Genomic DNA, 23,132 nt, shown 5'->3' with positions numbered 1-23,132 from the left:
GGGAAAGCAGGCAGGCATGAACTGACCACCACAACAAATTATGTTCAGCACAACTCATAAATAAAGAAAACTGGATCACTATGTAATGGTACCACACTGCAAACAAGATGAGAAACTGAGAATTTCAAAAGACAGAATATGTGGCTGCAGCAAGTATTATAAACAACCCTGGTCCAAATTAGCTGCCCAATCTGACACAAATGGCACCCTGCACAGAAATAGAGGCCAGATCCTTTTCAAGCACTAAGTCTAAAAGGTTTTGAGGTAAGACTTTGGATATGATTTGACTCTCTGCCTTTAAAACCATATCTAGGCTACAAATTTCCCCCCCTGCCCAAACAACAACAAACAACTTTAATGTTTGCAGCTCTCTTTTTATACGCCCACATGTTGCACTGGTGACAGTGTGCTTGAGCTCTTCTCAGTCCTACCCAGCATAGCTAGTGGTGAGAAAAGATGGGAACTGCAGTCCAGCAACCCCTGAAGAGCCACATTTTCCATCTTTGCATGACTAGGATTTCACATATAGACAGATATGCACAAACCACTAGGATACAGATATCACTCTTCCATGGATCAGAAGAGTGTATTTCCCTCTCTAATGTCTCACTTCAAGTCTTCCCACTTAGCTTCCTGTGATGCAGGAATGTGCTACTGTTATATCCCTAAACATACAGCATCTCAAAGACATACAACACCTCACAGACTGCCAATATCTACTAGCTCATTCCTTCCTGCAGGCCTGCTGGAGTTAACCAAAAGCCAATACTTATTAATTTAATTCTCACGCTAACAGCCCCTCTCAAAAAAGATTCTAAATAAAGGTGATTGAAATTAAATTCCCTTTAAAGTTGACATTATTCAACTTAATTTAGAATAAAACTGAAAATACTTTAGAGTTTTAAAAAAATTATATATAAATAAATGCAGGAGTTTTCCTTTAAAAAAGAAGACTCATCCCTTTGAATCAACAAATTACAAAGATGGTAGAAACACTATAGAGGCTGGTTGTCCAGATGAGAGCACCCCAACTTAGCATACAAGGGAAGTAACCATGTTCAATCTAATTAAGTCCTTTTAAGATATTCAAAGCTGCTATCATCCCATAAAGTTGAGGCAAACAGTCTCCTAATTGGCTTCCTGCTGAGGAGTCCATAAAAAAAGTCTTTATTGTCCTTCTGTGTAAGCTACTCTACACTTTCTTCACAGCTGGACTGTTTTGAACACTGTGCTGCCTTCATCTAAAGGCATGGTTGTAAGAAGCTACCATGCTATTAGCCCATGGTAATCAGTGTAGTAGTTTCTCTTGCAATCATATGTGAAAGACTTGTACCTGTTTTGTTCCTTTGAGCTTATACAGCAGTTGGCTTTGGGTTGTTTCATGCACCCATTTGATTGCCATTATCTAAAATTTCAACTGGCTGCCTATTTTGCAGTATAAATAGGTTTTGTATTCTGCATACCTGTATTTAACCTTTTAGTATAGCTGCTTAATCTTAGGGGCTGTGCAGACCAGCCATTAAAGCCGGCCTGGGGGCGGGGTCAGGGCACGGCATCCATACCACACATGTTCTGACTCTGCCCCCATGGCGGCGTGATGCCATGTGCCGCTCCACATGGCGTGCGGCATCACAGCACTTCTCTGGTACAGCGCCAAAGCCGCATGATAGCAGCTACGGTGCCCTTTCCAGGGTGCAAAAAGGAGCCACTTTTTGCAGCTCCTTTTTGTGCCCTGGAAAAGGCCAGATTGGGGCCACAGCATGCAATTGCCATGGGCTCGATATGGGAAAGATGGAAGCAGCTGCAGGCCACCCCTTAGGGATGGTCTGCACAGCCTATTAGTCACTGTTTGTTCATAGACTTGTGACTCTTCTGTAAAGCCCTAGTGATAAATATTTATTGTGGAAGAAAGGGAGGAGGGTCTTTCTCATTTAAACTTCAGAAACACATTTGCTTTTTGTTTTGGTGTTTGTTTGTTTGTTTGTTGTTAAAAGCAAGACTAAACAACAAGCTTTTGCATCTGACTCTCACAATAGGAGATTGGCAAAGGAACTAACAACAGTACTTTCTCACTAAGTGTCAAACAGACATGCACAGTCTGCACACTGTCCTTCCATGGGAAAAGGGTGATAAATTATTCAGGGGTTCATCTCTGAAAATGACTGCTGGATTCCTCCCCCCCCCCCCTCACGCAACAGTGGGCAGGTAGCCATGGTTTGGTGAAGTGGGAGGAGATGTGTGTATTAAAGTAGAGCCTTTTTTTCTTTCCCTTTCCTTTGGAGCATTTTTGGTCCTATGAATTTGTAAAAAGTTGCCTGAATACAGAACAAAAACAGTAGTGTCTCTGAAGAGAAAAAATTCAGTTGCTGTCAGGAATGCCCTTGTATGAAAAAGATGTAGCACACAGGGTTGGCTTAAAATGTCATGGGTGTTTGCATATACGCATCCTGAAAGAACTGCATGTTGCCTACTAACAGACTGACTAACACCACAGTTTGAAGCTACGTTCAACAATATTCTACTAGGACAACAATGCAACATGGCCAGGATTGGTCTCCTTACTATAATGGAGGAAGACTAAGGAAGGGATTATCCTGTCCATCCATAGACCAGTTGTCAAAGATGAAAAGACATGTGCAATTTGGGCAAGATATTCTCAATCTGGATAGAAATAAACATTGGCAAAGGACAAACTTTGTTTTAATGACAAGTGTTTCACATTTGACCCCAAGCATCTGCAGATCCCTGAATCGTATTAATGATAACAATGACTGAGAAGGTCAGACTTCTCATATGCACACAATGGTACAATAGTGTCTCAAGTGGTGTAGATAGTTGTGCTTCCATTAAATCAGAGAAGCTGCAGCCAGTGAGAATCTAAATAAATATTCAGTTGTGACAGTGCATCTATTGTTCTCAGGGAAAGGCAACTGGCTCTATGGGGCCTATAATCTAGTTGCAGAAGTGGATTCAGGAAGCAATGTATCCCTAGGCAATCTTTAAAATATCCAGTCTTCTCTGGTCTTTTTGCAGGAACACGCTAAAATGACTACTCTCCTGAAAACAATGAGTTTTGTGGCATTTCTTGAACACTACAGTATTACTATATTATTATTTAAATACTCCCTTATATTAGAAACTCACTGATCACTATAAATTTATAAGTATTTTCAGCTTCTACTGGGATCACAAGATCCATTGCCTATGCAGGGCCAGCTCATCCATATAGGCGAACTAAGCAGTGACCTAGGTTGGCAAAATTTAGGAGCGGGGGAGGGGGGAGCGGCTTTTTTGTATAATTTTGTGTGTTATTAAACAATATTAAAGTGAAATGATGTAAATGACGTAAAAGTAAGCTACCGTATGACAATTTCTTTGTACAATGGTCAAAACATAAATGTGCACACACACACACACCCGTGTCCATGGCACAGTCACATGGTACATCATCCACCTTCCGCATCTGCCTTGAATGTAACCTCAGGGTCAATAGCCCTCTCTCCTCTCGCCGCCCACCTGCCTTACCCTTGGTGCCACAACACGGAACGCCAGCCACCAGTCGTCTCGAGTTTACTGTTTACAACAAACAAACTAGTCTGTTTTCGTGTTTTGCATTTGGTAGTGATCATGCAATAGTGTTTCAATGTTTGTGTTTGATTTTGAATGTTTGCCTTGTACGTTTAATACTGTGTTGCATTCTTACGACAAATTTTAAACTAAGTAAAGAGGAAGTTTTAGTTGTTTAGGTGAGTACTCTATTTATTAATCAATGAATGTCTTTGGGCAGTAATGGGCTGGATGAGGAAAAACAGATTGCGGCTGAATCCAGACAAAATGGAAGTGCTCAGAGTAGTGGCCCCGAAACCAAGAATTGGGTTGCAACCTCCGGTCCTGGATGGGGTCACACTCTCCGTCAAGGTCTGCATTCACAGTCTGGGAGTGCTCCTTGACTTGTCGCTCCTGATGTCGAACCAGGTAAATGCGACAGTCAGGAGCGCTTGTTATCAGCTTCGGCTGATACGCCAGCTGCGCCCTTTTCTGGAAGTAAGGGATCTTGAGACTGTTGCTCACGCGCTGGTAACCTCACGTCTAGACTTCTGTAATGCGCTCTATATGGGGCTACCCTCGTGCTTGGTCTGGAAACTGGAACTAGTACAGAATATGGCAGCCAGAGTAATTTCTGGAACATCCAGGAGGGACCATATTACCCCGGTTCTAAAGTCCCTCCACTGGCTGCCCATTAGCTTCCGGACCCAGTACAAGGTGTTGGTTATCACCTTTAAAGCCCTAAATGGCTTGGGTCCAAACTATCTTTGGAACCGCCTTCTCCCCTACAATCCTCCCCGTGCACTCCGCTCCTCTGGGAGAGGCCTACTTCAACCACAAAAATCTAGGCTCTCGGCTACCTTCCAGAGGGCATTTTCCATCGTCGCCCCTAGACTGTGGAACAGCCTGCCGGATGAGATCTGTCTGCTTACATCCTTAGACAGCTTTAAAAAGGCTGTTAAGATGAATCTCTTCTGGCAGGCCTTCCCAGAATAGAGAACCTGGCCTCAGAAAAACGTCTGGGAATAAGATACTGCTGCTCCCATTGATGGTTTGCTGATGTGATGTTGTTCCTTCTGGTCAGTTTTTAACTTGTATGTTTTTGGTTTGTTTGTTTTTAATTCTGCATTGGATTTAATACTTTTTTAAGGAGGGGAGAGCACCAGGGATTTTATATGTGCTGTATTTTTAACTTTGTTAGCCGCCCCAATTGTTCTCAGAGGGGTGGGATACAAATAATAATAATAATAATAATAATAATAATAATAATAATAATAATTATTATTATTATTATCATCATCATCATCATCATCATCACATTATCTTAGGGGATGGGGGGGCGCACAGCTGCCCTGTATCCTATGTCATGTTTAGCTTTAACAAACAAAACAGTAGAAATCAAGGGGTCAAAATAATTATGAGGGGCGACAGGGGGTGGCAAAATATTTCTCGCCTAGGGTGGCCAAATACCTAGAGCCGACCCTGTGCCTATGGCCAAACACAACCACAACCATATTTGTTCAGCTTCATCAGGCACACTCACAACTGAAAGATTTGTTCTAGGTGTTCCTTAGGATACAGTATCTACCCAGTGAAGGGGGGAGGGGGAACAAATCAAAAAGGCCAGGTTGCTACCCAGAACTGAACCACTACATGGCAAACCCAAAAGAACACCACATGCTGTTATGTATACAGCTCCCAGCTGAAACCACTTCAGCATATCATCAATGAACTACACTCCATTTTGGATTCCTTTTTGACACAGAACCTAGAAGGAAGGGTTGTCCTTGATTGTGGAGAATCTCAGTGAACTCATCAGCAACAACAGGGCAGATGACAGACAGACACAGGAATCAGATCCTAGAACAAATCCAGATACCAGCTTAGTGCTCTTATCTGTACAGGCAACACTGTTGCAGGATCCAGTAACGTCATCTACATCACCAAGGAGCCATTTGCCTGTCCATTTTCCACTGTGAGACATGCTTTGATCTATTAATATCATTCTACATAACATAAGCATAATTCTATTTAACATAAACAGCCCAGTCTATGCAAAGGAATAAACTGACAAACTGAGGTCAGAAATGATACAGTCACATTGTAGGGGTTCATTGCTGTCATGTTTGTGTTATCACCAAAAATCTTCTGCAAATGGTTATAATTAAGCTTTACCATAATTGTAACCACTTGCATTTTCTATATTTGCATTACCCTCTGACCTTACTGTTTACAATCATGCCACAACCATGAGCGGCAATTTAGGATGACATTCCATGCTTCCAATGATGCTCTGTATTCTACAAAAGCGTATGACATAATACAGGTTGAGTTTCCCTTATCAGGAATTCTGAAATCTGAAATATTTCAAAAACCAAATGTTTTTCACAAGTGGCAGAAATTGTGATACTTTTGCTTCCTGTTGTTTCATGAAATGAAGCATGAATGCTTGAAAAGAGTTTCTTGTTTGAAGTACAAAAAGAAGCGCAAACCTTGGTTCATTCACAATATTATTAAAAATATTGTATAAAATTACCCTTAGGCTATGTATACAAGTAAAATAAATCATATTATTTTTTATTATATCATATTATAAACAAATTCTGTGTTTAGATTTGTGTCCCATCTCCAAGGTATCTCATTATGTGTGTATTTGCAAATACAGCTATTCCAAAATCCAAAAAAATCTAAAATCCAAAACACTTCTAGTCCCAAGCATTTTGGATAAGGGACACTGAAACCATTCATTTGTTTGTCCTAGATGCCACAAGGTGCTTTGCTATTTTCTTTCTCTCCCCTGTTATATCCTAAAGAGTATCAGCTGCCTGGCAATGTATATAATAAGGGAAACCACCAACTCTCAATCCCCCACCTCCTTTTGTCATTAGCTTCATCCTTCATCCATTCGGTTACTCATTCTCTGGGTCCGTTACTGGAGTCCTCTTTTACTCCTATGGCTGATGGCCCAGACCTTGCTCTCCAGCAACATCTGGTTCTCCATCCTTCCTTTTTTCCTTGTTTCTGAGCAACAGCATTATTTATGCTAAAGTGATACTTGGGAGGAAATGTTCAGTTCTCTCTGATAGTACAAAAAGGTACTATTCATGAATGTCAGAAGCTTTCCTTGGCTCAAGCGCTAAGATAACTTTCTAAGCATGTTAACACCATACTTTCAAGGTAATCGATATCAACATATGCAAAAGATATTTGTGTTTCAATTATTACTCCCCATGTCCCATAGACTCTACTATAGAACTGAGACATTTCAATGGAAAACCACCAAAAGCTGCAAAAATCACATCTGCCCACACTAAGTTTTTTCAGAGCTGGATGAGTGCAGTCAGAAATAATTTAAATTATTATATTTAACCTAAGTATCCCCATAATAAAAGGAATATTCTCATCTTAGATTTGGCCATCAAAAATGTCCCCTCTAAACAAAATAAATACTCCCAGTGGTAATAGTATAATTGCTAAGTTTATAAGGCAATTGTACAGTTATGCTATTCCTGAAAGAAACAGTGGTACAGGATTTGTAAATGTCTTACCATACCATAACAACCATACCTCCAGATCATCTACCTTTCTAAAATTTAAAGCAAGGTGAAATACAAACCACTCAGAAAAATAGATGTGCCACATCTATTATGCACCACAGATTGAAAGTAGAAAAAAAAGACAAAAAATAGCAGCAGCATAATAAATAATAAAAAAATATTTTTTTTATTTCTATCCCGCTTTTTGCCAAAACAAGATTAAACAGTATAAGATTAAAAACACATCACATCAATAGCAAGTAATAATAGTGAGAACAGACACTCAGTGAAAAGTTCTGCCTGACTGGAACTTTGGTTGATTTGTTCCACAACTTTCATGTCACCTTTTGCTGCCTTTCCAGCCAGACCCTCTCTTTTTCTCTCTCATACCCCACCACAAGAAATAAAGCAGGGAGGAGCAGGAGCAGGAGCAGGGTGGTTGGATGGGAGAGAAATAATGAAATGCTTCTTCTCCTACTGCCTCCTTCTGTCCTACTGTTCCAATTACTCCACTCCTTCTTTCCTTTCTTTCCCCGCCACTACCAAGACAAAGTCCTATAATGTATAAAATCACAAAGCCCAGAACAAAACAGGGATGGGTATACAGATGATGACAAGAAAGAAGGATTAATACTAAAGGCCCCTGTCACAGCCTGGCAACCATCAGAGCAACTAAGTTCAAATTTCAAGCCTGAACTCTCCTTAGAAGCCAAGGTGACGAAACTGAGGCGATCCGATCGCACTTCAGCCACATCATGAGAAAGCAGATATCACTAGAAAAGACAATAATACTTGGAAAGGAGGAAGGCAGTAAGAAGAGAATAAAACTGCATACTAGATGGATATACTTTATCAAGGAGGCCACGGCCCTGAGTCTACAGGACCTGGAGCAGAGTTGTTGAGGATGTGGAAGCTTGGAAATGTTTCATTCTGAGGGTTGCCAAAGATCCCATTTACAGAATGCCTGTCTCTTATCTCTTATTTGATACACATTTAAATATCTTGTATCACAAACAGCTATCTCCCTGCAACTGTGAGCTACTTATAGATTTCTCATCTTTGGCCCCATACAGACAGGCCAAAATAAAGCTATTTCGGGTCACTTTGGAGGTATGCTGTTTAAATGATTCCTGGGTTCTAAGAGTCCGGAAGCTGCACCAAAGCTGTGCTCCAGCCCTTAGGACTGGATCGTGGGTTTGGCACGGTATCCAGCCTCTTAGAATGCATGCATCATTTAAACAGCATACCTCCAAAGTGACCCGAAGCAGCTTTATTTTGGCCTGTCTGTATGGGGCCTTTGATTCCTTCCTTTGCTTCAGAGAAAACAAAGGACAAAAAATAACTTTGATGATTGCTGGCTAGGGAAGGAACTCATAAAATAATATCATATAGTGATGCCAAGGAAGCAACTCTTTCATAATGGCAAGAAATTCACAATTTTCCTTTGGTTAGTGCATGTAAGTTTTTTTTCATGTTTTCTGCCTCTGTCTTTCTTTTTGTACTTCAGACAAGAAACTTTTTTCAAGCATTCATGCTTCATTTCATATAGATAAATGTGCAGAAAGAGGCACAGTTCTCTCCCACTTTATAAAGGTTCTGTATCTGTAGGGAACCAGCCACCCTCACCCCCAGCATACTGTGAAGTCTACATCTGAGAGGTTGCCAACCTTCATTCTTTACCATAGTTCATTCTACACTGTTGCTTCTAAAAAGTCCCCATTTCAACCCAGAAGTGTACTCTCTCTGTGTGTGTATGTGTGTGTAAGTAAAACGAGGGCATTGCTTCCCCCTTCAATGAAATTCTCCTTCCGTCTCTCAATTTTTAGCAATTTCTAGAAAGTAAGACACTGAAAATCATTCATTCATAGAACTCTTCTATTTGCTGTTTGCATTCCCTTGCTAACTTGGTCTGCCCCTTTTCTATGAATGCATAACCCAGATTTCTAAATTTCCAATCAAAATTTTAAGTTATCACAATGCAAGAAACTCAAAGAGTGAAGGACATTTCATGGGAGGGGACAGAATTATTCTTTGGGAGTGGCAATACCCTTGTCCCGCCATTTAACTACTCCCCTAATTCTACCTTTTAAAATTCCCTATATTGAAGCTAAATCATTTGGCAATGAAATCATGGGTGTGTATGTGCAGAGTGCCACTGGCATAGAAACATAAGTATTTGTTGTACACACTTTACATTTAAATGCTATCAAAGATAACTGTTCATTTAATTGCTATCACGCACAAGAAAGCCATATTGAGGATGTGCCTTAAAAATATAAGTAGGGGATATAAAAACAAGTAACACTTAATTTGGGACAGCTATAACATACAGCTTAATCTTTTTGTTCCCTGCCTTACCATTCCATGACTTGTAGAGAGCTGCACTATATATTCTTGTCATGTTTATATCTTTGCCAGAATGAAAGTAAACTGCTGAATAATTGTGCAAATTGTGATGATTTGGGGCCAGAAGAGACTTCTATTAATCGTATCTGTGTGTGTGTAGTTTTCACCTGTTTCCCTAATTGCTACAACTTTGACATATTTTTGTTGCATTTCTCATTGAGAGATGAAATGATCAGAGATCATGAAGAGAAGCTGATTCCATTCCAGAGCCAGACAGCCAGTCAAATGTAGTTACCTGACACTGTCACTGATGGCAAAGAAAGCTACAGTACCCTTACTCGGATAGTTCCATCATTGGTTTGTCTGCCTTCCCCAACCCTCTTGCTCTTCTCTACGCAGTCTCTTGGGCAGCATTCAAGTCCTTTTCACGCCCTTACCTAAGAGGAACTCACTAATTTTACAAGTGTCACAGATTCCACCTCAACATCAGGAGGAACTTCCTGACAGTAAGGGCTGTTCAACAGTGGAACACACTCCCTCGGAGTGTAGTGGAATCTCATTCCTTAGAGGTTTTTAAACAGAGGCTTGATGGCCATCTGTTGGGGATGCTTTGATTTAGATTTCCTGCATGTCAGGGAGTTGGACTGGATGGCCCTTGTGGTCTCTTCCAACTCTATGGTTCTATGATTCTTTCCAAAAGCATATGGTGCACAAACATGCATGCAAACACACACACTCATTTCAAACATAGCCAAATCTCTAGCTGCAAGTTAGACCTTGACCAGGAGATAGTAATTTGCTTGCAGCTGCATTTGAAACTGGGTGTTCCCCACAGTTTGCTTGCCACACCATTGGCTTTCCTTACTCTAATTGTTTATGGCAATCTGCTGCCCTTTTGCAGATGCTTTCCAGGAATCTAGGTGTCCTGTATCATTTTGGGCCAACTGTGCAACAGGCTGCCCTATGGAAGAGAGATGCTGCTGTCTGTGTTTCTGAAAAGAAATGGAACTTTAAAACTTTCTGTTACACATATAGATAGGCAGGTGTATAGAACGTCTAAGGTGACATTGACATAAGTGGCTCACCGTAGTCTTTCTTGCAATATTTCTTCATGTTGATTTTGAGCTTCCCTTTGGATGCCTTGCAGTAGGAATCACAGTCTGGGGGAGATGAAGAAGAGAGAGAAGAAAGTGTTAACAAAACAAATTAGTCTTAAAATGAATGAAAGGCTTGGAAGGAGGAGAAAGGAAAGAGGGAGAGGGAGCAGTGGAAACTGCAGCCTGCTCTTAATAAGCAACATGCCTGTGATATCCATCTGCCAGGACCTGATTGGGTCATCTAATGGGGGCACTCACTGAAAAACCTGCCTTTCTAAAGCACCTCACAAAAGAAGCCATCCCCTCCTCTCGTCCCTCCCCTCCCCTCCCCTCCCGTTCCTGCCTGACAATTTCTTTAGGATGCCTTCTGCAGGCTGCTACAGCTCGGCTGCCTCCATGGGAGACCCTGGGCCTCCCTTATTGTGCCACCCAGCTCTTTAGAGCCATAACCCCCTCCTTCTTCCCAGTGCTTAAACTGCAAACTGGGGCTTGATTAAAGCCCACAGAGGCCTCTCTGTCACCCCCCCCCTAACCCAGACCTGTGTCAGGCTTTGGCATTCATTGCAGAGGGATTCTGGCTGGGGTCATGCCTCAACAAAAGGGGTCAGAGAGGAAATTAGCAGCCCATGAAGCATTAGCAAAGCCTTTGGCGTCCACTCTACTGGAGTGTGCAAATAAAATGCCCCAGTGGGACTGCTTCAGTTCTAATGGGCCCTACTGCTGTGATACGATGGTTTTTTCCCTCCTTTTGAATCATCCTGTGTTCCAGTGCTTCTAACGTGATGCGGCACTGCCTCCCTCCTGCTTTGGCTGTGTTGGAGCCATTTCGCGCCACTTGGAACACAGTGAGCATAGTTATCTGCAGTGCATGAAAGGCTCTTCTTTCCTATTCACATTTTATTCTCTCTTTCCAGAGGCTGTGTTGAGTTGAACTGTAGGTAGTCCACTCTTAGTTTTCCCCATGGATATCCAACAACATCCATCCTTTTTCACAGCTGCATATACCAGAGGCAGGTGAGCTGGATATTGTATTTTGCACTGAGGAAATGATCATGTGGTGCAGCCAACTTGCTTCTCCACAATTATTAACAAAGATTGTGATTCATTATGCATACATCCTGCATTTTGGAAAATTCAGAACAACTTACAGAGAATTCCCAAATGACCTCTTACCTGGGACAGATTGTGTACCTCTTACTCCTCTACAATGTGCATGCTTACCAACTAGAGCCACCACAATTGTGTGAGGGCATAAAATAGGTGAAGGAGAAGTAGGGATCTATTTAGATCACACCCTTCTACTAAAAATCTGCACTACCAGTAATATGTGTATATATGTGTATGTACATCTCTGTGTGTGTGTAGTTATATAAAATCAGTAACACTATGCCCTTCATCACTGGGTTCTGAAAGAGATGTATAAGATAAAGACAATCAGATACAGATAATTTTTTAAAATAATGATATTATCTACATATAGGTCCTTCAGGTCTCTTACTGTAGGTAGTTGAAACTAAAAGGGAGTCATCAAGATCCAGCTTTACTGCAGATGCGTACTTAAACTTGAATTTCCTGCCTTTTCTTTGTGCCTCTCCCAGATCACTGAAGACATTACCCTGGACAGTGCAATGGCCAGAACCAAGACTACTTTTCCTAGACCTTGTCCTACCCTCTCCCCTGTAAATGGACTCCATGGATGCCACTGAAAACATGGCCAGCTCCTACCTGTGCAGACCCATTCTTCCTAATACATGAATTCAATGTTAGGAAAATGAGACAGAATAAATGTGTGACTTTCAAAGATGTGATAGTCCTTTTCCTTCTTTCCCAAAATAAATGAATAAATAACTATTTTTCCTTTCATAAACTCAGAGTAGAAGAGATCAAAGCATTATCAGGTACGGTAGTTCATTAAAACATTTCTTAGAACCCAGGATTAATCCCAGAACCTTTAATTGGATTATGGAGTGTAGTTTGTCTCATTTAGTGATCCATCAAGGGAAGTGGACATTACATTTGCAATGAGCAACACCATGATGTTTTGGAATATGCAATATAGAACACTAAAACTAATTTCACCAAGGTGAATATGCTCAATTTTGTTAGAGTTTGGGATTCAAAGAAAAGCAACCCAGAATATAATCTTAGTGCTTGTATATGAGATCGCTTAAGTTTTCACTTAAGCTATAAATATAAATTGCAATTATAATTCAGTATTCTATGTAGGCTGTCTTGGTTATTTTTACCTTTTCCAAATATACAGAGCTTTTTATCTTCCTAAGTAATTTATTTTCTTTTTCTTTTTAATTATACTTCATTTGCCCTCTACATGCTGTTCTCTTTGTTGTGAGGATAAAACCAGTTACTCAGTAACTCTTTAGTACAGTACTACATATTAATGGAGCTGATAAATCACTAATATTTCTGGCTGATTACCCAGGATCTGAGGAAAAGTACTACATATAAAACTCTGACTGATTTCTCAGGCTTTCAGATTCAGAGTGCTGCATGAGAAAATGGAAGAAAGCTGGAAGCAGCAGCCTAACAACATTTGCCTTCTGCATACAGATTTGGGGCTATCATTTCTAAAACAAAGAAGGGACACTGAAGCATATTCAAGTTTCATAATTCTAAGAGTCTGTTAAAATTTAGTCCGACCATTGAGAGCTTCCCTTTTTACAGTTTCCTATAGGCTGAGAATATCATATTCCAGAGAATGATAAATCCAAAAATCAGCCTCCTCCTGAAGCTGGGGATGTTTAGTCTGAAGAAGAGAAGGTTAAGAGGTGATATGATAGCCCTGTTTAAATATTTGAAGGGATGTCATATTGAGGAGGGAGCAAGCTTGTTTTCTGCTGCTCCAAAGACTAGGACCTGGAACAATGGATGCAAGCTTCAGGAAAAGAGATTCCACCTCAACATTAGGAGGAACTTCCTGACAGTAAGGGCTGTTCGACAGTGGAATGCACTCCCTCGGAGTGTAGTGGAGTCTCCTTCCTTGGAGGTCTTTAAACAGAGGCTGGGTGACCATCTGTCGGGGATGTTTTGATTTGGATTTCCTGCATGGCAGGGGGTTGGACTGGATGGCCCTTGCGGTCTCTTCCAACTCTATGATTCTATAATTCTATGATCATTTGCAATTTTAATGGGAATATTTTCTGAAGATATGAATATTATCTGAGTGTTTGCTATGCTATCAGGACAATCCTAAGCATATCTGTTCATAAGTCTAATTACATATTGGAGAGGGCTGCAATCTCAACATATCAGAGAGGGCTATAACCTCACACTGCTTTTAGCATACAATGATTGTGTGTCAGTTGTCAGTATCAGAAGGCATACAGTAGCAATCAGTATTTGACAGCCAATATGCCAATGTGGTGAACCAATTTATCCGTCTTCTGCAAACCAAAACAGAGAAATTCGAAATGCCAAGGTTACATTGCACTTCCAGAATTCTAATGTTGGGCTGTGAAATCACTTTTCATTTTTAGGAAATTCAGAGACTTTGAAATGTTGAACTAAAAGAAAATGAACATAAAAATAACATTAGCTTTAAATTAATCTATTTCTTAATTCATCTTCATAGCTACTTGCTGGGGGTGCTCTAGATCCTGTACTAAGCAGGGGCTGATGACCTGTGAGGTCCCTTTGAACTCTGTGGTGTTATCATTCTACCATTCTTCATTTACTATGACCACAGTACCATAGGCCAAGTCTATAGCATATACCATGCATGATTATTGCAAATATCCAAAGTACAGAATCCTGACATCCATAAGCCATGCAGGAATTGTTGCCATCTCCATGTTGCTGTTCTAAATGGACTAGTGATGTGGGCAACACAATCAGAATCACCATCATCAGTATTAAAACCCTTATGGCAGCTGCTTGCTCTACTGCTGAGAAGCGTCCTCCCTTAACATCTTCAGGGAAAGTTGCCAACTAGATGTAGCCCTTCAGAGGGGTGGAAGAGTGCCTCAAATCACTTCCTGTCTTCCTCAGGCTAGAGCTCTGCTTTTTATTTCTCACCAGCTTAAATATTTATGTGCAAGCATGTGTACACACTTACACACTCACATACCCTTTCAGAATTATTCCAGAAGAAAGCCAGCAATCTGTAACCTTGGTGGAGTATATCTATGTTCTATTGTCACCATGCTATCTCAAACAGCAATCAATATCAGACAGAAATCTATAAGGAATTGCAACTTGTGCACTTTCAACTTCTGAGGTTCAGAGCAAAGCCAGTAGTTATGCACAGAGCTGAAAAAAGAATGGAATGGATGATGCCTTTATTTCCTTTCCCTTCTTTTACTAAGTGACACAACACACACAGGCTATTCAAGCAAACATCTTCTCTTGTACAGGCTCTCAATTTAGGACAAGGAAAAGTTTGTTTCCAGAAATGTAAAGGCAAGCTTGAAGAAGCCCTGTGGAACTTCTCCATTCTCCTGAGAACATCCAAGTTGGGAAAGGGTCATAGTGCCCAGCTAATAGTGTCCAGCAGGTAGAAGCCTACTGGTGCCCAGCAGGGATGGCCAGCATGATCACTAACCAAGGTGCTTCTAACATTGATAAGAATGCAGCTGTTATGAATTGCCCAGCCATAAAATGATGCAACCATGCCTTCCAAGCATGCAGGAAATCTTGTCTTCTTGAATTATGTTGTTTTTAAACGACTTTGTCAAGCTGTAACCCTACGTTTCTCTTCCAGTCAAAACCAGAAGGATTTAGGAAGTAGAACATTAAATAATACAGCATTTTAAAATCCTTAAAGCAAAATAAAATGTGGGGCAGCTGTTTTGCCTCATTTGCAGTTTAGGCACATGCCAGGAACTATTTGACAGCTAAACACCTTGCCAGTCTGTTTGTTTAGTAAATTTATTTTCTCAAGGTCCCTTAACACATCAATAACCTGCTGCCCTCCTCCACCTTTTAACACTTCTTGTATTTCTATGGAAGTGCGTGTGAGGAATATTACCCCTCCCTCCATACTAGTGCTTCTGTGTATTGGGTGCTAAATGACATGTACAGTATGATTCCCCCAATCCTTTCTGATCCTCTAAGCCCTGAACAAGCTCGCTGTTGGCTATGCTGTTAGGAGGATGGTGTCCATATAAATATAAAATCATAGGTAGTCCAAATGTCTGGCACTGGCACTACATACCATAGAACACTTCTTAAATAACAGTGTTAGAAACATTTGAAGATAAAGTGTGCTTCTTGAATTAGCAGATGCTTTATCCTGACCTAGACAGAATATCAAAAGTGGCCATCTTTGCAGTGCATAATATCTTGCTGCCAAATGTGGGAGACAAGTTCATCTTTCCCACATCACATTTGTTTTATTCCATCTTTTGCATCCCATGCTATTTCTCCATCAAGGCACAATAGATTATGCCAGGCAAAGTGGGCTTATTTTTGAGCCTATATTAGCTGGGCTTGCTTATCTGTCACTCTCCCAAAATGGTCTATTATTTCTACTTATTATTCACTATAACCTACTATTAAAATATTAATCATTATTTATTATAATTCATTGGTTGAAATAGCAGGAGTAATAAAATGTGCTATTCTTCAAACCTGTATAGTTTGAAGCAGAGTGATATTATAGTGTTAAAAGCCAAAGAAGATCACTAATGGCTACAAATGATTTCCAAGTTACATAACCTTTCTCTAAGCTATCTGGAACACTACATCAGATCTTGGAGTTAGCTGTTTTCCTGAAACTAGATGAATCAAACCTCCGAAACAGAATGTTTGCAGAGTCTTTATAAAAGAGCTGCAGCAGCATTGCTTCCAAAGCTATAGTTCTTTTTCACTACGTCACACCCTGTGTGTAGGAGTTAGTAATCTCCTGGGAAGGTCCAAAAGTTGAAGGAAAGGGGAAGAGCTGGAACCTCTGCACCAGTGGATACACTTCATTGCATGAGGATCAGAGTTTCTGCTTGGGTAGCCACTGTGTTGTATATAACTCACATAGTGAAAGCACTGGCAAACAAGTCAACAGACAACAGAGCTTTGGGTTAATCCTGTCTCTGTGGACCCACATGCTCCATCTGCTTTGTTCTCCAGCTGCAGAGCCAGATCCCCAAACCCCTTTACAAGAAGCGTCTTGATCCCAAAGCCTGCAGCAAGCCACAACTTCAGTGTGAGGCACACAATATAAGGGAAAATGCATGAGGAGAAGGAAGAGGGTCATTGATTGAGTATGGGGTCAACAACAAAAAAACCACCTTCAGAAACAGGAAAGATTGATGCAGGGGGGAGGGACTAGTGATTTGCTGTTCTAATGGCAAACCTCCTCTGAACAACTCTTGCCAAGAAAATCCCGTGATAGGTTCACCTTAGGAGCCCTGATGGTGCAGTGGTTAAATACCTGTACTGCAGCCACTCACTCACAAACCACAAGGTGCCCAGACTGTTGGGGGCAATTGGCTTACACTTTGTAAATCACTTACGGAGTGCTTAAGTGCACTAAGTGGTACAGAAATATACTTGCTATTGTTATTGCTAGGGTCGCCTTAAGTCAGAAATGACTTAAAGGCACAACATCAACAATGACCAGTGATTTCATGAGAGCATTGTATATGAAAGGAACAAAGCATACATCTGCAAGTTTCACTCTCTCTCTCTCTCTCTCTCTCTCTCTCTGTGTGTGTGTGTGTGTGTGTGCTTTCAAGTCACCTGTTCTACACCCAAACAAATATTTTAAAGTTAAATCAACTGAATTTTTCAAGAAGTTTCCAAAAAATAAGTGAGCCTCATGATCCACTGTAGCTATGCAACCAATGCTGAAGAGAAGGTTTGCAATAGACAACAGAACCTGCTGCAAGGGATATAATTTGCCAACACTGTTTTTTTTAAACAGAAGTGTTGGCACCATCTTTTCTTTTCTAAGATACAACTTAGGTAAAATGGATCAGTCCGTTAACAATTATTCTGCCCTCTTGGTACAACATGTTGAACTCGATGGATTTTGGGTTCTGTTCCATCCAGTCCTCTAATTCTACAATTTTATGCTCAGGCTCAGTCTGTCCCTGGAGTGAGTTTATTAGTTTTAATATCTTCAAGATCAACTTCTGAGCAGCTAATGGTTCCATGGGTGACAGTAAAAATGTTTTTACAGAGCCAGGATCTGCTTTCTGTGCCAATTAAGTACAATGTTCTCCAAATGTTTGCTGCATTAAGCATTTCATTGACTGATCCTGCCTTTATCTTTGCTGCCTTACATAGAAGGGGTATGATATAATTAAGAGTTCCCATGCAGGAAACTGTAAGCAATAGTTCTAACGTGAAAACATACTTCAACATAAAGCCTGGGTAAATATCTGGTTGATTTGCCCAGGCTATTTTCTTCAGGTATGGCTGAACATGTGTTGCACAAAAATCACTTTATACCTAATGGAATTCCACCACAGAAGGTGTTTCACAGTAAGAAATAATATAAAAGTCCTGTGCATCCCACTGAATGTGGTTTATGTATACTACTGCATGTGCCTTCTGCAGAAGATGTTCTCCATCCAGCAGTATCAACTGACAAGGCGCTGCTGTTGTTCTTCACGTCAGGACAAAGAGAAAAAATAGTGTTATTTCTTCCTTTGGTTTGGGTGATATTTTCCTGTTCCTTTTTTGAGGCAGCAAAACATCTTGAGCTGGACCTGATTTCTTTGAGTTTCTTCTTCGTGGTCTCTGCGAATCATACAAATGGGTTTCACTGCGCCTGCGCAGTGCTGCTCGGAACCTACTGGAATCACTGGGCAGAGTTAACTCTGCAACATATAGAAACTTTTTGGCGGTAACTCCGCCCACCCGTTATAAGGCCCCTGCCTTCCCGCTCTTTTCCCCAGTTCCTTTTTTCCGCCGCGCTAGCTGCTTCAAGGAACTTTCACTTGCTCTTGCTTGCTTGCAATCACTTTCACTTTTGACCTCGGACCATCTCTTGACCATTCTCTTTCTCCCGCCCCGGTAACTTTGGACTTCTCGGCTTGATTGACCTCGTTTTGGATTCTCCTCTCAACGTGACGACTTTTGGAAGGATGCCTGCACCCTTCAAGAAATGCGACATTTGCGGGGGCAAGGTGCCCGTCCAGGACCCGCACTCCTCCTGCCTTCTGTGTCTCGGCAAAGACCACGATGCCAAGGCTTGCCTGCTCTGCAAGTCTCTCTCATCTGAAGCCCGGAAAAATCGTGAGTCCCGGCTGACCTCAGCTATTGCCCTGGGCAAGGTACAGGAGGGAGGTTCCCGCCCGGCATCTGTCCCGCCTTCCGTGCCACCCGCTTCATCCTCCAGGGCCAGCGTGTCCAGTGTGACATCCGTCAGGGCCAGCGTGTCCAGCGTGGTGTCTGTCCCGGCCGGGACAGTGGCTCCCACCACCTCCGATGTGGCCCGTGGCTCAAAACCGCCCAGTGCCACCGACGAACCCTCCAAGCGCCCCCACAAAACCTCGGGGACTGAGGGTCCTGAGCCCAAGCCAAAATCCAGGAGGAAACCATCCCCGGAGGGCTCCCACGCGAGAGAACGTACGGAGACGGAGGTCCGGCTCGCTTCACCTTCGTCCTCCAAGGCGCCCAAGTCGTCCCGACACGCCTCCAAGCCGAGGGAACCGGCTTCGCCTTCGGGAGCGACGAGAGCCCAGTCTCTCGAGAGGGCTAAGTCTCCAAAGCCCTCCTCATCGGGAGCCGCCACTGTCCTCCTGGACCTCCTGGAGAACCCCTTTTTTCCTCCGGAGGACCCAGCCGAGACCCCGAGATCGGATAAGAAGCAACACCGGAAGGAGGCTGAACGGGACCCTGTGTCCAAAAAGTCCAAACGGCCAAAGGACCACGCCGGGACGGACTTGCCTTCCAAGGCGAAGGACAAGAAGCGCTCCCCTTCAAAGAAGGCCCGCGCTCCTGCAGCTCCCTCCATCCCGGAACCCGCTCCTGAGGTACAGCCGGTTCCGGTTCCGGACACGCCGATTCAGCCCACCGTGGACCTCGTTCACGATGTGGAAGACATCACCACCGGCTCCCCTCGTGGGGAACTGCCTCCGCCTCCCCCCCACTCCGATGATGAGGACGACGGTGATGATGCCCGTAGAGAGGAAGCCCCGGACCTGTTCTTCGACTCGGAGATGGGCCGTTACTTTATGTCCGTCCCGAGGGATGTGGCCATCAGGGAGTTCACCAGACTCAACCCTCGCCCTGTGGATGCTCGGGAGGGTACGTCTGCCCGGTCGATCCCGAGTGTCTCTGTGCTGGACAGGCCTCTCCTGTCGCCCGCAACAACATCTTCAGTGCCCCGCCGGCGGTCAGAAACCTCGACGGCCCCCATCCCGGTTCGGCCGAGGTCCCAGGTCAGGGTCCCAGACATACCCCTCACTTCGGACACGGACTCCGAGGAGGAGCCCCTACCTCCATCAGACATCCCCTCTGAGGACGACGATCTCTCGGCGTCGGCTTCCCCTCAGAGGATGCACCACCCTGAGCCTTCATCTCCATCTGACGACGTGCGTACCTTCAGCAAGCACGTCGTGAAGATGGCCAGGGCCCTCAACATCGAGCTCTCTTTTCCCGAAGACGAGGCCCGTGACCCGGTAGAGCGTTGGGTGCATGGACGGGTGCCCACACCGCCTTCCATCCCCCTGCTACCGTCCTTGGAGACCATAGTCCGGAGGTCCTGGGACGCCCCGGCTTCCCTGTCCGGCTCGTCCCGCCAGGTCAAGTCCCTCTACAGGGTCGCTCCGGCAAGCTGCGCTTGGTTGGCCAACCACCCCAAGCCGAACTTGGCCATTGTGGAGGGAGCCCAGCACAGCTTTGTCCCGAAGCAGGCGACCTCCCCGTCGACCGGGAGGCTAAGAAGATTGATGGCCTGGCCAAGAAGGCCTACTCGGCGGCAGCCCTTGCGGTAAAGGCCATCAACTACAACGCCTGCATGGGGGCCTACATCCAAACTTTGATGGAGCGGATCTCCCCCCTCGTACCAGATGTTCTGGATGAGATCCAGAGGCAGCTGGTGGAGGTCCAGGATGAGGCCCATTCCATCGGGAGTTGGCTCATCACCACCTCCTGGAATGTGGCAGATTGTGCGGGAAGAGCCATGTCGGCATCGATGGCGCTCCGGCGACACGCCTGGTTGAGGGCGTCGGACCTCAACCCCAGCGTCAAGGCGGCCATCGAGGACATGCCGCTCGATGGCACCGGGCTTTTCCATGCCGAAACCGACGACCGCCTGAACAGGAAGTTGAGGATGAAGGCGGCAGCGAAGAAGCATGGGATGTTCTCCGCATCCATCTCGCCCTTCCGAAAGCGACAGCGCCCGTGGCAGCCACAAGTTCAGTCGCAGGGGACCTTTCCACAGGATCGGCAGTCTCAGCAGCAGGGCTCCCAGAGACGCCACTACCCCTCGCAGTCTTCCTCCTCCTCTGGCCGTCGCAAATTCCCGCCTCGGTACCGTAAGTCCCGCCGGCAGGATACCGACCAGGGGAAGAAGATAGCCTGAAGGGACGCAGCGCGCTTTGTCTCTCCTTCGTTCTTCTTCTTTTTGGACATTTTGAGGCCCTTTGTTAACACCTGGGCCTCAATAACATCGGACTCGTGGGTTCTCAACATCATCCGTAGGAGATATGCCTTCGAGTTCCAAGAGCTCCCTCCAACCGGAGCCTTCATGTCCACTCTCCCCTCGGACACCCTTCTCGACGAAGTGCGCACCTTGCTTGAAAAGGGGGCAATCTCCCCCTTGCCGCCCGACCAATGTTCTAGGGCCTTTTTCTCCAGGTACTTCACGGTACCGAAGGCGGATGGTGGCATCAGGCCCATCCTGGACTTGAGACAATTGAACTTGTTCCTTGAATACCGTCGCTTTCGAATTGTAACCTTGGCTTCCATTCTGCCTCTGCTCCACCAGGGCCTGTGGTTCGCAAACGTCGACCTCAAGGATGCCTACTTCCACATCGGGATTCGGGAGTCCCACCGGAGATTCCTCGCCTTCGCCATAGGCTCCATCGCATACCACTACAACGTGCTTCCTTTCGGCCTTGCCACGGCCCCGAGACTTTTCACAAAGTGCATGGCACCGGTGGTGGCATACCTTCATCAGAAGGGCTTCATGGTCTTCCCGTACCTGGACGACTGGCTGTTTGCCGCTGAATCCCAGCGAGAACTGCAGGAGGCAGTCTCATTCACCTTGGACCTCTTGGACTCCCTTGGTCTGGTCATCAACCGGGAAAAGTCCCACTTCACACCGACCAGGCTGGTCAAGTTTATCCGGGCCATTCTCGACTCCGAAAGATGCTTCGCCTTTCTCCCTCCAGACCGTTTCCAGGCACTGATGACATCGCTCAGGCCTTGCATCTCCCACAGAAGGGTGAGGGCCAGAGATGTCCAAGTCGCCCTGGGCCACATGGCATCGACGACGTTTGCCACGCCATGGTCAAGACTTCGCCTTCGACCTCTGCAGTCCTGGTTCCTCTCGGTCTTCTCCCCGATGGAGGAACCTCCGTCCAAATGGCTCACGGTACTGAGACCTGTAGCTGCTTCCCTGAGATGGTGGTTGGACTACCACAACGTGTGCATCGGGATGCCCTTCCATCAGCCTCAGCCCCAACTGACTCTGACAACAGATGCTTCCCTGGAGGGATGGGGCGCCCACCTGCTCGACCTGGTCGTCAAGGACAAGTGGTCTGCCCAGGACAAGCTTCTCCACATCAACGCTCTGGAGATGCTGGCAGTGGAAAAGGCACTGAGGGCATTCGAATCCGCTGTCACAGGCAAGGTGGTCCTCCTCAGAACGGACAACACCACCGTGATGTACTACATCAACAAACAAGGGGGCACCAGGTCCAGGACCCTGCTCGACCTCACTCTCCGCATCTGGGATTGGTGCATCCGGAGACAGGTGCTCCTCCAGGCGATTCATCTTCCCGGAGAGGGCAACGAGTTGGCAGACCGCCTCAGCAGATTTCCGTCAGTGTGCCACGAATGGAGGCTCCATCCCGAGATGGTCAGCGACCTCTTCGACTGGTGGGGAACCCCCCGGATCGACCTCTTCGCGACCAGATGGAACAGCCACTGTCCCCAGTTCTGCTCCAGGAAGCGAATGGACGGATCCCTCGGAGACGTGTTCGCCTTCCTCTGGACGAGAGAGCTCCTCTACGCCTTCCCTCCGTTCCCTCTCATCATCAGGGTGGTGTCCAAGATGATAACGGACAGTTCGCATGCGATCCTGATCACTCCGTGGTGGCCGAGACAGCCTTGGTTCGCATCCCTTCTCCACCTCTCCAGGAGATGCTTCCTCCGCCTCGACCCCCGTCCAGACCTGTTATCAATCCAGGACGGACGAATTCTCCACCCGGACATCAACAACCTGCCGCTGGTAGCCTGGAGGATACAGCCCTGACCGCGGTCCTACGCCCTGAAATGGAGGAGGTTTAGCCTCTTCCTTGATCGAAAGGGCTTGTCTCCTGCTCAGGTGTCCACTCCAGTGGTGCTGGAGTTTTTGATGGCGCTTTTGGATGAGGGGTTGTGCCTCGCATCCATCAAGTGCTATTTGTCTGCCATTTGTGCCAAGTACCAATTCGGGGGGAGGGCTTCCTTTTTCAGGGATCCCTTGGTGAAGGGGTTC

The 23,132-nt window shown here is 44.7% G+C and overlaps 1 protein-coding gene across 2 annotated transcripts in view; it reads right to left on the bottom strand.

Annotated features, from left to right (window-relative positions):
* Nucleotides 1-23,132, bottom strand: part of NTN1 (netrin 1) — a 176,257-nt gene that overhangs the window by 9,318 nt on the left and 143,807 nt on the right. For both annotated transcript variants that reach the window (XM_042451108.1, XM_042451109.1), the window contains one exon: nucleotides 10,514-10,588. In XM_042451108.1, coding sequence (XP_042307042.1) covers nucleotides 10,514-10,588 — 75 coding nt within the window. The remainder of the gene's footprint in view (nucleotides 1-10,513; nucleotides 10,589-23,132) is intronic.

This window comes from Sceloporus undulatus, chromosome 2 (genome assembly GCF_019175285.1).
Source record: "Sceloporus undulatus isolate JIND9_A2432 ecotype Alabama chromosome 2, SceUnd_v1.1, whole genome shotgun sequence".
In the NCBI taxonomy this organism is placed as follows: Eukaryota; Metazoa; Chordata; class Lepidosauria; order Squamata; family Phrynosomatidae; genus Sceloporus; species Sceloporus undulatus.
Note: the sequence above shows the minus strand (reverse complement) of the source record. Positions and strands in the feature narration are given on the sequence as shown.